The sequence below is a fragment of the Amaranthus tricolor genome, chromosome 13 (assembly GCF_026212465.1).
Source record: "Amaranthus tricolor cultivar Red isolate AtriRed21 chromosome 13, ASM2621246v1, whole genome shotgun sequence".
NCBI lineage: Eukaryota > Viridiplantae > Streptophyta > Magnoliopsida > Caryophyllales > Amaranthaceae > Amaranthus > Amaranthus tricolor.
This window is the reverse complement of record NC_080059.1, coordinates 12,824,743-12,841,871: the sequence shown is the minus strand read 5'-3', so window position 1 is coordinate 12,841,871 and position 17,129 is coordinate 12,824,743. Positions and strand designations below refer to the sequence as shown.

The 17,129-nt window shown below is 33.9% G+C and overlaps 2 protein-coding genes across 2 annotated transcripts; both read left to right on the top strand.

Moving 5' to 3' along the window:
* The first annotated feature begins 1,714 nt into the window (after positions 1-1,714).
* Positions 1,715-4,312, top strand: LOC130798072 (G2/mitotic-specific cyclin C13-1-like). The gene is made up of 8 exons (XM_057660930.1): positions 1,715-2,141; positions 2,576-2,808; positions 2,890-2,965; positions 3,080-3,156; positions 3,266-3,299; positions 3,397-3,546; positions 3,637-3,771; positions 3,874-4,312. The coding sequence occupies exons 1-8, from the start codon at positions 1,797-1,799 to the stop codon at positions 3,931-3,933; spliced, it is 1,110 nt and encodes a 369-aa protein (XP_057516913.1). The 5' UTR covers positions 1,715-1,796; the 3' UTR covers positions 3,934-4,312.
* A 1,912-nt stretch (positions 4,313-6,224) lies between these two features.
* LOC130798826 (metal transporter Nramp3.2-like) lies at positions 6,225-11,472 on the top strand. The gene is made up of 5 exons (XM_057661921.1): positions 6,225-6,531; positions 7,403-7,718; positions 7,929-8,065; positions 9,820-10,472; positions 11,254-11,472. Exons 1-5 carry the CDS (start codon positions 6,225-6,227, stop codon positions 11,470-11,472), a joined length of 1,632 nt encoding a protein of 543 aa, XP_057517904.1.
* Positions 11,473-17,129: the final 5,657 nt, after the last annotated feature.

Here is a 17,129-nt window from a genome sequence, read left to right as displayed (position 1 = left end):
TACCGTGTAGTAAAATAGGCAAGACTATATTTCCTAAGAAAATAATCCCTCCCATTCACTTAATATGTACTCTTTGACTTTTTACCATTTTAGGTGGTTAAATGGGACTATATATGAAAGAAAAAGTGTAGTGTTCTAAAACTTTAATAGAGGTAAAATAGGGTTAACATGTGTAAAAATATGAAAAAGTTTAGTTTAGTAAGGATAAATTAGTTAAGTTAACATATTCATAATAGAAATAAAACATTTAGGATGACTTGACACAATAAAAACTGAGACACTTAAAATGAATAGAAAGAAGTATAATAATATACAACTTCTCTTCCATGAAAATTTTTATGCCAAAGGTCTAAAAGCATGACTAAAGAATGTTAATGGAAGATAATATTCCATTAATTGCATTTGGTTGTTAGTAATAAAAATGGTAATGACTCTTAGTTTCTATTATGAATGGTATCATGTGTGACTTGAGTGCACAATTGAAGTGTATATTCATGTGTGTGACTCTTGAGTTGTGGAATCCAAAAGGGTGTAATTATGTGGGAGAGTATTCATGAGAATTATTGGTGTTAATGAAGGTTAATGAAGAAGTAGAAAGGACTTGGTTTATGATTGCTCGATCAGAATTCTGGCAGAGGAAACAGAATGTTCGCTCGACCGAGCGAGTCTTATTGGTTGGTCGAGCGGTCAGACAGAATGCATCCAGAAGGTATCTGCTGCTCGCTCGACCGAGCCGCTCGACTGAGCGAGCTCTCTGTTCCAGTCGAGCGGTTTCTCTGATGTGCATGGAATGTTGTTTTTGACCTTTCAAGTTCTTGGAGTTATTTCATATTATTCATTTCTCTATATTAACTCTGTATTCAAGTGAGCTATTGACATTCATATACTTAGTACTATATATAGAGCTCTCATACTCACTCAAAAACACATCAAACACAACCCCTAAGCCAAACACATAGCCTTTTGTTTTTATCTCTTACACAATTGTAATACTTCATTTGTAAGTGTTGTTTATACTCTTTTGATATAATATAAACAGAAACTACACACCTTGGAGGACGTAGCCATTATTGGGTGAACCTCCTTAAATCTTTGTGTCTCTTTTGCTTAGTTTACATTATCAAACATTGTTTTGTTCATTGTTGTTTGTATCGTTCTTAACATCGTAACAATTTTGGCAAACATTTCAGTTTCATTATTGTATATTTGTATCTAAAAGCATTATTGTATCTAAATTATTCTATCTAATGATTCTTTTTTTAATAATAATATTTTTTTGGATAATTACATACATTACCTTTTTTTTCTTCATTTTTTTTTCTTCAGCTCGAAACAACATTACCTTATTTTATTACCACAGTAATACTTTATTACCATTACAGCGTAATACCAGGTTATTTAATGATAATAAAAATGGTCTTTTTTGGTAATTTCATTACCTTATTTTATTACCATCCATTACTATTGAAGGATTTTATTACTTAATTTTATTACCATTACCGCCCTCTAATACCATGTACCAAACGGGCTGTTAATCTCTTCTATATCAATATTTCGTTCTTTTTTCATTTGATATACGAAGTCTAAATTTCCCAGAAATAAAACCGGTTCAATATTAAATATTTGACACAGACCGGCTACAATTCAAAAAACGTAAAATTTTTAGGAGAACCGCGAAGAACATTTTTAAAAGTTTTCTTTAATGGCGCCCTCTCTTTTGCTTCCTCCTACAAACCCTCCATTCGACCTCATACCACGGTTGTCCATGAATTTTCTTTCTTTCTCTTTTTTGTATAATGGTGAATCTTGAGAATCGCATGAGAGTCACTAGATCGTATGCAAAGAGAAGAGCATCAGAAGCAATGGGTGATCAACCACAACATAAGCAACCGAAGAAAAAACGGGTTGTTTTAGGTGAAATTTCGTCAAATGTTCTTGGTAATCCGAATTTACCATCGTGTTCAAAACCTCGTCCAAGAGTTTGTTCTACGAAGGTAACCAAACCTGTTAATACTCCCCTGGAAAATGCCCCGCAGGAGGATGTTATTGGGTTGGGAAAATTTTCATCTGATGATGTTGATGATCCTCAAATGTGTGAACCTTATGTTTCTGGAATTTATGAATATCTTCGTAATATGGAGGTAAAATTCCCAAATTCCTTCTTGTTCTTCTTGTTAAATTCATCGATTACTATAAATAATATGTTGATTAAATTGGGTTAATTATGAATTAGGGTTTTTTGTTGGCTCGTAAAATCTAGTTGGTTAGAAATTAGGGTTTTTGGTTGGTCACAAAATTGAGTTTATCAGAATTCAGGATTTTTTAAACTGAAATTGAATTGTAATCGAATGATATTGTCAGCAAGAGGAGAAGACATAAAAACCGAGTTAATCAGAAATTATTGGTCAATTCGTCAGTTAAACTGAGTTCTTTAGACATTAGAGTATGTTTTATTGGTTCATAAAATTGAGTTAATGAGAAATTACGGGTTCTTTTGTCGATTCATAAAATTAAGTTAGTTAGAAATTAGGGTTTTTATGATAGAAATTGAATTGGGAATCAATCACATGTGCAGCAAGAGGAGAAGAGAAGGCCGTTGACGAATTACATGCTGAAGATTCAGAAAGATGTGACAGTAACTATGAGAGGAATATTGGTGGATTGGTTGATAGATCTTGCAGATGAATTCAATGTTCTTTCGGATACCCTTTATTTAACAATCTCCCATATGGATCGATATTTATCTTACAAATCCATTAATCGAGACAGACTTCAACTTCTTGGTGTTACCGCCATGCTTATAGCTTCGTAAGTTTTCTGTTCTTTTTGTTACTCATTTCATTATTTCTGGTTGAATGATTTATCTGAATCATCTAATGTTAATTGAAGGAAATATGAAGAAATAAATCCCAAATCTGTGAGAAAATTTTGTGAGATGACAGCAGATACCTATACTGAACACGAGGTAGTTCTCTACTTAATTTATGTGCTGAATCTAAATCTGCATACATGGTGGAACCCTTTTCTATATGGGGATGCTTTATGATGGTATTGAGTTGGTTTTACATTGAATGTGAAGCTTATAGAGATGGAAACGGATGTACTCAAAACCCTTAATTATGAAATGGGTAATCCAACCGTGAAGACATTTCTCACGTATTGATCTCATCTCGACTCTTGAGTTTACTCCATGTTTGATTCGATGATTCTCTACCGGTAGATATCTTACTAATTGGTTTATCTTCGTCTTTTTTACCGTTTGCAGTAGATTCATTCGAGTTGCTCAAAGAAATCCTAAAGTACGGTTAGTTTTTTGGAGAATTATTTAGACTTTGTTGTTTCGTCTGTTGAGAAAGATCAATCAATTGATTAATGATGTTTCTTATACGTGCACAGAATCCCAATTTGCAGTTCGAATTTTTGAGCTACTATTTAGCTGAGTTGACGTTAACGGATTATGGATTTTTGAAGTTTTTACCTTCTAAGATTGCTGCAGCAGCTATTTTTCTAGCGAAGCTCACAATTAATCCGAAAGAGCACCCATGGGTCAGTATTTAACATTGCTTTTCTGTTCATTAAGAAGTATACAAAGTTTTTAAAATTGTAGTTATAGTAAGTCGATTTTGCAATTTACAGAATCTAAGCTTGCAAAATTTCACTGGATATAAGTGTTCTGATCTAAAGGAATGCGTTTCTCGAATACAAGTTTTGCAATTAGATAGAACAGGAGGGTGTTGGGAAGCGATAAAAACGAAATACAAGCAGCATAAGGTATCAATCTATTTTGCCTGACTACTCCTTTTAGTACTTGTAATGGTGCTATTTCTATGTAGATTGGCTGAATGCTGATATGTTTTTTACTTTCCATAACAGTACAAATGTGTTTCGACATTGACATCTTTATCGGAAATACCTGCTTCTTACTTTGAATAAATGGCGGATAAAGTTTCCTTGTAAATCAGATCCCGACATCTTGCTTCATTCTTCCTTAGACTAGTGCAAAATGGTGCTACCTTGGACCGGAAACCAGTATTTTTTGAGGAAAAAGTTTAAACTGCAAAGTGTTAACTACTGACAAAGCTCATGAAGTTGGAGAACTTCTGTGCAGTACATACTAGACAGTAGAGAGTACACAGGCATATAGGTTTAATTTTAGTAGATCATTAACTCATATTGATGCTTAATGGAAGCTTTGGCTTAAAGGGTTCAATTTGTGCCACATCTTAATCTGTACTCATTGATGATTCTTTTGTTCACTGATTGTTTTTGATGATTAAAATGAACAATAGAGATAATAATTGATTGATGTGCACAATTTATAAAGTATTTTTTAGTACTTTGTTTTCTAGAAAGGAACACAAAGTATTACCTTATTTGGGGTATTACTAAAATAAACTAGCAGTAATCACTCTCATTCAGTCACCAGAATAGAAAGCTAATCTCAGAGAAGTCACAGCTTTACCCTGAATCCTTATTTTCTTACAGACTTACAGTATACTCTTATTTTGTTCATTGTTTCCATGAAAGTATAAGTGGCATGATCTATAAATACCCTGATTCATAGTCTTAGGTTACTTAATCCTGCTAATTACTTTCGCTCTCAATGTAATCACATTTTGCCCTCACTTCCATAAAAGTAATCTCTATTGAACTTCACATATCTTAAGGAAAAATTACCTAGAATAATCTAACTTTTTTACGATTTTTTTACAATAATTCCACCTATTAATTAACCATAAATAATCTCAACTTTAAGGGGTATTTGCCTAGAGTAAACTTGGGTAACCCGATAATCTGCTATAGTAGTAATTCACCAAAAAAGTAAATTTAAAATTAATTTAAAATTAGAGAAAAATTTTGAAAATTTACTTAAAAAATTATACATAATAAAAAAATCATAAATTTTTTTGAACAATTTTTAAATATTTTTTTCGACATTTTATTTTAATTTATTTTTTTTTTAAAAATAAAACATGTATAGCAAGTCATCCGATCATCGGGTTTACTCTAAGAAAATACCCCTTAAAGTTGGGATCATTCATGGTTAATCAATAGGTGAAATTATTGTAGGAAAATCATGAATAGGTTGGATTATTCTAAGTAATTTTTCCTATCTTTAATTAATAAAACACATTAGGCTATTGGGAAGGTAGTCCAAATTTGGTAAACCTTGGTAATGTCTTGGTGTTATTTGATTTTGTTTGATTTGTGTTGTAGCCATAATTTAATTATGTAGTGTTTGGAAATAAGTATTTTATTTTATATTGTGAATTTCAATTATGAAATCATAAATGAAGAATTTCAGAATGACAAGGTTTGGGTAATCATTCTCAAATTCTCAATTTTAACTACGTTAAAAACAATGGTGAAATTTAATCTAAATACAAATTTGTAAATTTTTAATTTGCCAAATAATAAATTTGAGCAAATTCCAAATTTCTAAATAAAATCATCGTTTCCAAACATGACATTATGGTTTTTGAATTTTTGCCCAATTCAATGGGGCTTTTTCCATTGTTCCGGGGTTGGCAAGGTTAAAGTAAATTTATCTCCGTTTGAACACTTATAAACTCCACTTTGTGTAGAGTCAAATTAGAGCATATATAAGATGTTCGACCACAATAGACCCCGTAACATACATGATAGTTTAGTTGATTAATTTTGAGCCCTACACTATAAAAATATATAATAATAAATATAAGACCGGATAAAATCTCGCCCATTCGTATTAACAGTAACATAACATTATATTTCTAATTAACACCAATTGACTTATTTGGTTTTTAGGCTCTATTCAATGCACCAATTGAAATGAATCAAATTCCAGTTGATTATAATTTACCATCTAAATTAAGAATAAAATACAAATAATACAGAGTTTTCGATCAATATTTTCAATAAATTAAATAAAACAATTGATCTAAGTGGACGGTGGATAAATACACTCAAATATAAATTTATTAAATCATGTTGCTCGATTTTGAGAAGTCACACTTGAACATAAAATTTGTAGCCCTATATTCATGCTTCAAACAAGGACACTACATTTTTGGAAAATATGGACCAATAAACTTTTCTTCAAAATGTCTAATAATCACAAGTTTAAACTTTAATCCCAAAATTTCTGATACTAATAAAAGTTAACCACAAATTAAACAGAAAATTAAAAGAAACCTAAAAGAAGAAACCAAATTCTAAAAAAGAAATACACTTTAATTATCAAAATGAACACTTTTTTTCCCAACAAAGATGAAACAGTAAATAATTTAAAGATCCACATTGAAACTTCTTATGAGTCAAATAGGCTTTTACCGTCTAATAATGTTGATTCATACTTGCATGATTTTGAAGATATTTGTTATGAGGAAGGAGAGAAAGATCGAGAGAGTTCTAGAACATTCGAAGATCAAATCTATGAGGTGATTGAGGTAGAAAACTATGATGATACTCAACTACCCCCATTTTCTTGGAAGAAGCTATGGCTATTTACCGGCCCTGGTATTTTAATGAGCATTGCTTTCTTGGACCCTGGTATAATAATCTATCTATGTACTGGTTACGAGTTCAATTTTATTTGTTACGTTGATATTTCCTTTTTCACTCCATAATTTTTAATATTTTTAATTATGCATTTTCCTTTTTCACTTCATAATTCTTAATATTTTTAATTATGCATATTAAAAAATTATAGAAATGAGAAATTAATAAATTTTAAATAGAGACGATTAATATAAGTCTATATAATTATATTATAACTTAAAAATTCTTGAAAATATAAAAGTTAATTTGCTTGATGAATAATATTGAAGTCAACTATATTGTAAATAAAAAAGAATGGATAACGTATATATTAAATGCAACTTTATCTTTGTAATTGATCTGATTATTAATAGAAAGTATCATTAATTTGTAAATGATAAAACATATAATGTTCGCATGAGGCTTTAACAATTAATAGCAAGGTTCATGTTGAGTTAGTTAATTGACAAAGTATCAGAAAATAATATTATAGTTTTAAATTTCATTTATCTCTCATTTCAAGTGGAATGTTTGTAGGAGTGGGGCAAATAATATAAGGGTATTATTTACTTTTTGATGTTTAGAAAATTAAGGCTCTCGTGAATCATTAATAGTAAAACAATGACTAAAAATTTTAATTAGGTAGGTTTTAAACCACTAACTAACAATATTACAGAAAGTCGAAAGACAGGTCACCAATTGAGTAATGCTTGACTTATGAAAAAAATGAGTTTGTTAATATATGATACCTCTGTTTTTTGGGAGTCCTAGGCGGTCGGGTACTTTGAATTGACATAAATTTGATAAGTTAACATTGTCCAATAAGCTACATCAGTATAATTTGATAAATTAAAAGCTGATTATCCGTAGCATGTTAAACTAGGAAACATAGAAGGAGATCTACAAGCAGGAGCCATAGCAGGATACTCATTATTGTGGCTGTTGTTATGGTCAACAATAATGGGTTTGTTGATCCAGTTACTATCGGCCCGAGTGGGAGTGGCAACAGGGAAGCATCTAGCTGAGCTTTGTAGGGAAGAATACCCAACATGGGCCCGGATTTTATTGTGGATTATGGCGGAGGTTGCAGTTATTTCTGCAGATATTCAAGAAGTTGTAGGCACTGCTATAGCTATTCAGATTTTAAGCAACGGCTTTTTTCCTCTTTGGGCTAGTGTTGTTATTACCACTGCTGATTGGTACGTTATGTTTTATTATTATTATTATTATTGTTATCATTGGTACCACTGCTGATTGGTACATTAAGTAGGGAAAGGAGAGCGCTAGTTGAGGATCGAACACAATATCGTGTTAGGGTAAATTTATAAATTGGTGACGATTTTGATCATCATAGGTGACTTCTCTAAGAAATTGTAACAGTTTGTATTTGATTTTGTGTATGGAAACAGTTTTGTAATTTTCTTTTTGGAAAGTTATGGGGTGCGAAAGATGGAAGCTGCATTTGCAATTATGGTAGCAACAATGGCTCTCTCATTCGCCTATATGTTTGTTGATGCTAAACCCAATGGAAAGGATCTTCTTGTAGGTAAACACCTTTTCTAAGTCCATGCCATATTTTTTTAGAAAAATGACGGTAAAGAATACTATCTATTACTGATTAAATATAATAATACGAACTATTTTGATTAACTATGAATAATACCAACTAACATGTGTATTTCTCAGTCGTGAAGAGGAGTTGGCTGCAAAGGGGGTAGAGGAGGGGTGGGGGTCGGGTGGGGAGTGGGGGTGAAAGCACCGGGGAGGGGTGAAGCAGTGGTGGTTGAGAGGTTGGGGGTTGGAATGGGTTAGTAAAGGGGTGGAAAGGGCGGTTTTGTTTTGTTTTTTATTTTTTATATTTACAAAATGACCTACAATTGTAGGTAACTACTAAGATATGTTTTCTAGTGGATAATACACCAGTTAATTGGTATTATTCATAGTTAATCACTAGTTCGTATTATTGTAAGAAAATCAGTGAAATGTAATATTATTCAAGGTAATTTTTCCTTTTTGTTTGAGTCAATTCATTTTCATATTAAAAAGTAGCTCAGAAATCCAAATAAGAAAAGTGATAATCTACTTAGGGCAAAAGAGGTTCACTTATAAAATCATCTAGTAATCTATTACTAACATGGGATGAAGTAAAAATTGATCTCGATCCAACACCTAGAACAATTTATGTGAAATTTAATTTTTTTAGAAAAATATTTTTCATTTCATTTGCTTCGGTAGATTGAACTTATTCATAGACGACATAGGCAATAGACATGCAGTGAACTGGTGTGGGACATAAGCAATTCAAGTAAAATAAAAAATTCAATAGCAATAAATACATGATGGATCGACTATGGACTGATAACAAATAAAATAGGCCATCAAATCACTCATAGCTAGTTCGTCGCCACTGTTAATGATAAAAAACAAAAATAGGTTCAAAAATGGGTGACAACTTGGCTATGAGCTAGCAACGAACTAAGGGTTTGTTTAGTATGCAAAATTTAAAGTCTTAGTAATGGAATCCGTTAACTAATCCATTACAATCTGTTTGGATTGAGACTTGAATTACCCATTCTGTTTCTTGAGAGTAACTCAAACCTTTAATTTGTTACCACTCAGATCCCACCGGTAACAAAAGATATTGCTTCTTCATTTAGGCTCAGAGTCATTTGCATCTCCACCAAACCTCAGCAACATTCATTTAATAGGAAAGTAACTTTGACCAATTCCCTTTAGAAAATATTGTGACTATATCTTGGGTTTGTTGCCTAGTGCGTGCTAATTTGAATTTTAGGAGATGAGGACTTATGTCATCGCCATTCGTTCACCATTTTAAAAAATGGCGACCATCTTTTGCCTGTCGCAATATAAACATTTCCATGTAGTGATCGTAGCTCGGTCGTTGGCCCAAGTATAAGTTGTATACCAAACTATCATATAAGATTGTTCATGACCATAGGTAAGGTAGGCATTTGCTTATGGCCCACAGTTAGAAAAAGATCAATATTTCAACTCAACAATGTTATTATGTAGGAAGTAACTTTATTATTTTAGCCTAATACCTCAACTTTAGCATGCATTTTTTATTAGATTAATTCTATCATAAATTAAGAGGTTTATGATAATAATTATAATACATAATTGTCCGTCTTCTGTTATTTTGTCTAATACCCATCAAAAATCAGAATCAACTATCTATATAGAGAGGGTTCATTTATTTCATTTTGACTAACTGCTCATAAAATTTCAGAAAAGGCACCATATTGCTTGAAAAGCTAACCATGAATCTAATATAAACAGGTGTGATAGTACCAAAACTAAGCTCAAGATCAATCCAACAAGCAGTAGGAATATTTGGATGTGTGATCACCCCACACAATGTCTTCTTACATTCAGCTCTTGTCCAATCAAGAAAAGTAGACATAAACAAAACCAACCAAGTTCAAGAAGCACTCAATTACTTCTCCATTGAATCATCTATAGCTCTCCTAATCTCATTCCTTATAAACCTCTTTGTAACCACTGTTTTTGCCAAAGGATTTTATGGTACAAACAAAGCTACCATTGTTGGGCTTGAAAATGCAGGACAGTACCTTGAAGAAAAATATGGAGGAGGTTTTCTTCCTATACTTTATATTTGGGGAATTGGGTTATTAGCAGCTGGACAAAGTAGTACTATTACAGGAACATATGCTGGTCAGTTTATTATGTCGGGTTTTTTAGATATTCAACTGAATGAGTGGCTTAGAGCTGTTATTACAAGAGGTTTTGCAATCATCCCAACTATGATTTTGGCTATTATATTTGATACTTCAGATGGGGCTATGGATGTTATGAATGAATGGTTGAATGTGCTTCAATCTACTCAAATTCCTTTTTCTTTGATACCTCTTTTTACTATGGTGGCTAAGGATCATGTCATGGGTGTTTTCAAAATTGGACCTACACTTGAGGTTTGTTAATTCTTCATTTTTTTTGCTTCATCATCCAAGTGTTGCATAATCCTTCAATATTTTTAATGAAGAACTACGTTTTATGATAATTTTTTGAAAATAGACATTAATAATTTCAATTATTACCTGTTCGCTCAAAATAATTCTAAGCGATATCAATATATATAATGTTTACTCCCTTTGTTCCGTAGGGTGGGCATTATTTTGCATCTTCCAAAAGCCTCTCGTATGGGAAACTTAAAATGTTGTATACCCGAACAAAAGGGAGTACTATCTATAAACTAACCCAAAAAGCTTAGTTTTATATAACTTGAGAAATGAGATATGATTAATGATACGACCCCATATAGTCCTAAATAATGTCATTTCTGTAATTTTATGGATCTTGGGCAAAATGAACAAAATGCACAGGATTTCTTTTAAAGAGATTATTTCTGATTTTAATGGGTGCTTGACAAAATAACGGAAATGGACTCTTATATATTATGATTATCATTACAAAATATCCACATATCATATACTTTTTAATTAATAAAAGAACTAATTTAATAAAAATTATATGATGAGTTGAGATATTGGGCTAAAGTAAAATTTAAACTTTATGGACGATGTTCTGCATCCCACATGACAACATTGCTAAGCTCTAGGCAAATGCTTACCTTGCATAAGGTTAGAAACGGGAAACAAAAGAATACAATAGCTAAAGTTGCTTAATTAAAGTTACTTTAACATTAAATTTAGATACATTGTATCTCTAATGTCAAAATTATTTTTTGTGCAGAAGTTGGCATGGTTAGTGGTGGCAATAGTAATGGTGATAAACAGTTATGTTTTATTAGATTTTTACAATAATATGATCAATGGACTGCTTTCTAAACTCGTATTCTGCATGATATCAGCAGCATATATAGCTTTTATTATTTATCTTATTGTTAGAGAAGGCTTTGGTTCCCATTATTTGAGTTTACTATGTAAGAGATCCTCTGAAACTCAACTGTGACTACAACATCTCAACTTCAAGAGTTGTGACATTGAATAGATTTTCATTGCTTCACATATTACATGTTGCTCTAAATATGTCTCAACTGACTCCTAAGTGGATTATTTAGAACGTCGGATCTGATCTTAACCTTGTAAAAACAAAGAAACTATTCATTTGATTGTTATAAATAAGTATTTAGAGATATTACTAGGGATGGACATTTAAGGGTATGGGCCGGGTCTGGACCCTATCCAGATCCGGACCCCAAATTTAGACCCTGAACCAGACCCTAAGGGTTTGGACTCGGATCCTTAGGGTCTAGAACCATACCCTAAAAAGTTTATTTTCTTGAGTGAAATTAAAGGGTCTAATATATATATATATATATATATATATATATATATATATATATATATATATATATATATATATATATATATATATATATATATATATATATATATATATATATATATATATATATATATATATATATATATATATATATATATACATATTATAAAGTTCATTGTGTATTCGATTGGTAAGCCTCTGGATTAACGGCTCAACGACATGCCTGTTGTTGCTTAGGAATCAGTCAAAGAAATTTTTATTGGGATACAGACTTTGAAACTCATCAGGATTCAATTGTAGAATTATTCTTTCATATCTAATGCACTTCTAAGCTGTTGTACTTGAAATTTTCTTTCTTTTTTATTGGTATTTTACGTTGAATTATTTGTTTTATGTTGTAACCCTGTGTTTTACTGCCTTTGATAGAACGATTATTCGCCATTTCTGTGACATTACATGGTTTTATTCTGAGATTTATGCAGTAAACTTCACAAATATTTGATATTTCATAACTGTTATATTGTTGGAAAAAGTCAGTCAAATTAACTTTTCTTTTTTCTAACAACATAAAATACCACTCGGGTCACAAAAAAGTTTGGGGAAGATGATGAATAGTGTTAGGATAATAAAAATTCTGATTTTCATTTTGGCAAAAGAGAAAAAAAAAAGAAATTATAGAAAAAAAACATAAAATAAAATGAGGAGAGATTAAATATTGTTTTATACTTAAGCCTAATTTATGTTCTCAAATGTTATAAATTATACTCTTTAACCCAAAAAAATTAAAAATATAAAAAATAAAAAGGGTCTAAGGGTCGGGTTCGAGTCTACCCGAATCTGGAACTGTTGTGCGACAGCGGAAGCAAAGATCGAAAACAATAATGAAACAATAAAGAAAATCACTCCGAGAAATTAACGTGGTTCACTATCAACGTGATAGCTACATCCACCGGCACCGAGAATAAACTTTTCACTATAAACCGGGAGATTACAAGTTGAACACGAGAAACCACAACAATGGCTCTCTAAGCTTTTTCTCTCTTAGTTTTCCTCACTTTGTGTTTTGCATTACATCTTGTTCTAATTCTAATTACATGGGGCCTTTATATAGTATACCTCATAATAAAAAGAAATTAGGGTTAAGAAAATACAAAAAACCGTCAAATACTAAGAGTAACCGGCCAAAAACGTGCCAAGAAACCGCCATTACGCGAGCCGTGTAAAACTACGCGAGCCGCGAAACTGAGACAGAACCTACTCCGCGCCCCGCGAATTAGGACAGCAAGTACTCCGTGCCCCGCGGAGTTCACTCTGTTCGAGTCACCACATTTCAGCAATCTCCACCTTGACGAGAACACGTAGTCAACCACTACCTCATCAAACCATAGTGAAGCAAAACCATTCTCAAGCCAAACCCGATGCAAAGCTCAAGCATAAGCCATACATCCCGACAAGTCTCCAACCAAGACCCATCCCGATAAGTCTTCAACTAAGACCCATCACATACTCGTTTCCAAGTATAACAGCTCATAGCGCTCAACTAGCATCACAAGTTCACTCATAATGCTCCATCTGCATCACGAGTACACGAGGCAAGCTCCACCTTGAGGTTGTGCACACCTCCACCTGTGGGCTCCCTCACATCGCCCATAAGGGCCTATGCTAATGAATCCAGCATAGTAAAGATTCTACTAGGACTGTCAGACCATCCTACCTTCTTTACCTCTATCTTCATGTACGTGCATTCCGAATGAAATCTGACTACACTGTGCTTCTCCCAAACATCAAGTACCTGATCACTAAACACACAATAGTAGTACACAAAAGCCAACCAAGGTTGATCACAAAGAACCATCACCGAGATCAAGACATAATCAAACTCAGCGAACACAACCCAAGCTTCAACCGATGTAACAAAGCACTTAGTATCATTCCCGTACATAAGAAACACAACAGTTGATCCAAGCAAACTGTAGAGAGAACAAATCTCTACCTGCCAGTGCCCCTACCCAAGATGAGTCACAAACCTACAAATGACACTTCTGGCATTCGCAAAACAAGTACACATCACAGCATACTTCAAACACCGAACCATTACTCTAGACATGTAGACCGACTTAGTCTCAAAATGAGGTGACGTAATTGAGCTAAGTAACACTACCAGTCCATACAACAGTTCCCACACTCTGCTCATACGTAAAGTCATAGCAAGCCACTGCACCCGCTCACTATACTCTACAATGTGCTCATAAGTTGGAGGTCCAAGTGACTCCACAAAAATGGCTACCAACCTTGCCAATCCCACAAGGTTCAATGCATAACCTTCCACAGTTATAACAACCAAAACAACACTCCCTACAGCCAACCTATTAGACTTCTTGAGAACACATATAGGCTTTTCTTGAAACCCTTTAGATCGGCGGAATATTCCCTGTACTGACTCCTTTAAACTATCCACAGAGATAAAGATAGCACCAGAAATCACAGTCAGAGAGATACCTGGGGTAGCATCAACATCATCAATCTAGGGACGAACAGAAATGGATGAGGGGTTAACCTCATACTCCACCTCAAACTCGGTACCACTATCACCATAACTAGCTGCTGCAAAATACACAACAACACACCAAAGCCCTAACAAGACTCCAAATATGAAATAGCGCGATACCTTACTGAGCCACACCACACACATTCTGGGCACCTCTAATCCCGTGTGTAAACCCCGATCGAACAGACTAATCCAGTATCTACTCAACAACCAAGTACCAGAGAGCATGCATAAGACTCTCCCTAACAAGGTCCAATTTGCTATTCTTGTAACACCGTTCTGCAATGGTGTTATCCCGTAGGTATAATGCCACAAAATACCTAAAACACAAAACATAACAAATCCACAAAACGAACTATCCAAATGTAGCCAACTAACCATCTTACCATACAAGTAATCATGAGCTTCAATGCTAAGCTCACACCTGTGTTTAAACCCAAACGCACAATGGTTGTCTTCCTCAAGGTAGACATCCTTAACACTTGTAAGACGATTCTCAATGGACTATTCCAGCCCTCTACTTTCACCCATATGACCATGCCTATCATAAATTGTCATCTCCTGGTGACAAGTAGAAGCACTAACAGCATAAATAAGCAGCGTAACACCCTGAAAGACATACAGGGATTTCACCTTGACACCCTTAAGTATCAAATTCGAACCCTTAAAGAAACTCACTTCCCCATTGCTAAACTCACCCTTGAGCCCCAAATCATCTAAGGTCCCAAGCAATATCAAGTTCTTCTCCAATGCAGGAACATGCCTCACCTTAGTCAAAGTAACCCTTCTCCCATCACTAGTCTGAAGTCTCATGGAACCAATACCTACTACTTCACATGGAGTACCGTTAGCAATCGTAACTGAAGCCCCAAAACAAGACTCATAAGTATCAAACCAATCCCGACGAGGACTCATATGGAACGAACTACCAGAATCAAGAATCCAGCTATCAACCAAATCACTAGACTCAACACAACTAATCAATGCAAAATCTTCCTCCGAATCCTAGCTCTTGTTCTGTTTACTTTCGACTATTGTGGGATGAGATTTATTCTTTAATTCTGGACATTTAGACCTAAAATGTCATGGTTCCTGACAGTGATAAGATATTATGGTCTTAGTGTTGCTAGACCCATCTCTACTATTACAAGTATCCGACGTAGCACCGTTACTATTGTTAAACCCCTTATTCTTTCTAGAATTTCTACCCGACCTAACAACTAACCCACTACCATAATTCTCATTATCACATGTCGCCTTTTGACGCAACTCCCTAGTATAAAGTGTTGCCTTCACTTCTTCTAAGGTCAACGAGTCTTTGCCAACCACAAAAGACTTCACAAAGTTCTCATAACTATTTGGTAGAGAAACAAGCAATATTAACGCTGCATCCTCATCATCTATCTTAACTTCTAAATTACGCAAATCTAGTAAAATAGAATTAAGATTTTCTAGATGATCCCTTAATGGCGTACCTGACTGCATCCTGAGGCTAAACAACCGCTGTTTCAGTAGCAATTTGTTGGTTAAAGATTTTGTCATGTACAGTGACTCCAATTTTAACCATAATTCTGCGGCCGTCTCCTGATCAGCAACCTCCGTGATGATATGATCATCAAGACTTAGTAAGATGGTAGAATGAGCCTTCTCTTTTATCACTACTAACTGTTCATCAGTCCATCCGTTTCCAGATCCCGACTTAGATGCTGCACTCTTTGGGATCAACGGATGCCAAATCTGCAACTGCTTTAATAACGCCTTCATCTTAATCTGCCATAGCCCCAAGCTATTCTTTCCATTAAATTTCTCAATCCTTATTGTAGAATCTCCTACCATTGTTTCCTTCAAAAAACTCTTCCTAGGATTAAACCTGAGCTCTGATACCAATTGTTGTGCGACAGTGGAAGCAAAGATTGAAAATAATAATGAAACAATAAAGATTCAAACTAAACAATAAAGAAAATCACACCGAGAAATTAACGTGGTTCACTATCAACGTGATAGCTACATCCACCGGCACCGAGAATAAACTTTTCACTATAAACCGGGAGATTACAAGTTGAACACGAGAAACCACAACAATGGCTCTCCAAGCTTTTTCTCTCTTAGTTTTCCTCACTTTGTGTTTTGCATTGCATCCTGTTCTAATTCTAATTACATGGGCCTTTATATAGTATACCTCATAATAAAAAGAAATTAAAGTTAAGAAAATACAAAAAAGCGTCAAATACTAAGAATAACCGGCCAAAAACGTGCCAAGAAACCGCCATTACGCGAGCCGTGTAAAACTACGCGAGCCGCGAAACTGAGACAGAACCTACTCCGCGCCCCGCGAATTGGGACAGGAGGTACTCCGCGCCCCGCGGAGTTCGCTCTGTTCGAGTCACCACATTTCAGCAGGAACCTTATAATATTTTTTGGACCCGAACTCGGATTCTTAGGTTCCAAAAAAAATAAGCCCTTACCCTTAAAAAAGGTAGGATCCAATAGAGTCCGGATAGGGTCTTTGACCCTTGCCCATTCTAGGTATTACCTAGAAACAAGCCTTGGGAGGAAGACAAACATATACATAAGCTATTAATATTACAATTACGAAATGTATGTTTACTTTTGGTTGGCTACTTAACATAGAAAAACAAGGTTGGTTTTGCACAAAGGAACTCTACATAAATATTTTCTTTTAAATCGTTGTTAAAGGATTATCCTTGGTCCATATTGATCTTCTAATAGGTAGTTGACTTGTCGCATAGTCGATACTCCAAAAAAAAAGTTT

Coding starts and splice junctions, on each gene's coding strand:
- LOC130798826 (XM_057661921.1), top strand. CDS start 6,225: ATGAACACTTTTTTTCCCAACAAAGATGAAACAGTAAATAATTTAAAG. Junction 8,066..9,819: donor TGGAAAGGATCTTCTTGTAG/GTAAACACCTTT, acceptor TAATATAAACAG/GTGTGATAGTACCAAAACTA. Junction 10,473..11,253: donor AAATTGGACCTACACTTGAG/GTTTGTTAATTC, acceptor TTTTTTGTGCAG/AAGTTGGCATGGTTAGTGGT.
- LOC130798072 (XM_057660930.1), top strand. CDS start 1,797: ATGGTGAATCTTGAGAATCGCATGAGAGTCACTAGATCGTATGCAAAG. Junction 2,966..3,079: donor ATACCTATACTGAACACGAG/GTAGTTCTCTAC, acceptor TTGAATGTGAAG/CTTATAGAGATGGAAACGGA. Junction 3,300..3,396: donor TTGCTCAAAGAAATCCTAAA/GTACGGTTAGTT, acceptor ATACGTGCACAG/AATCCCAATTTGCAGTTCGA.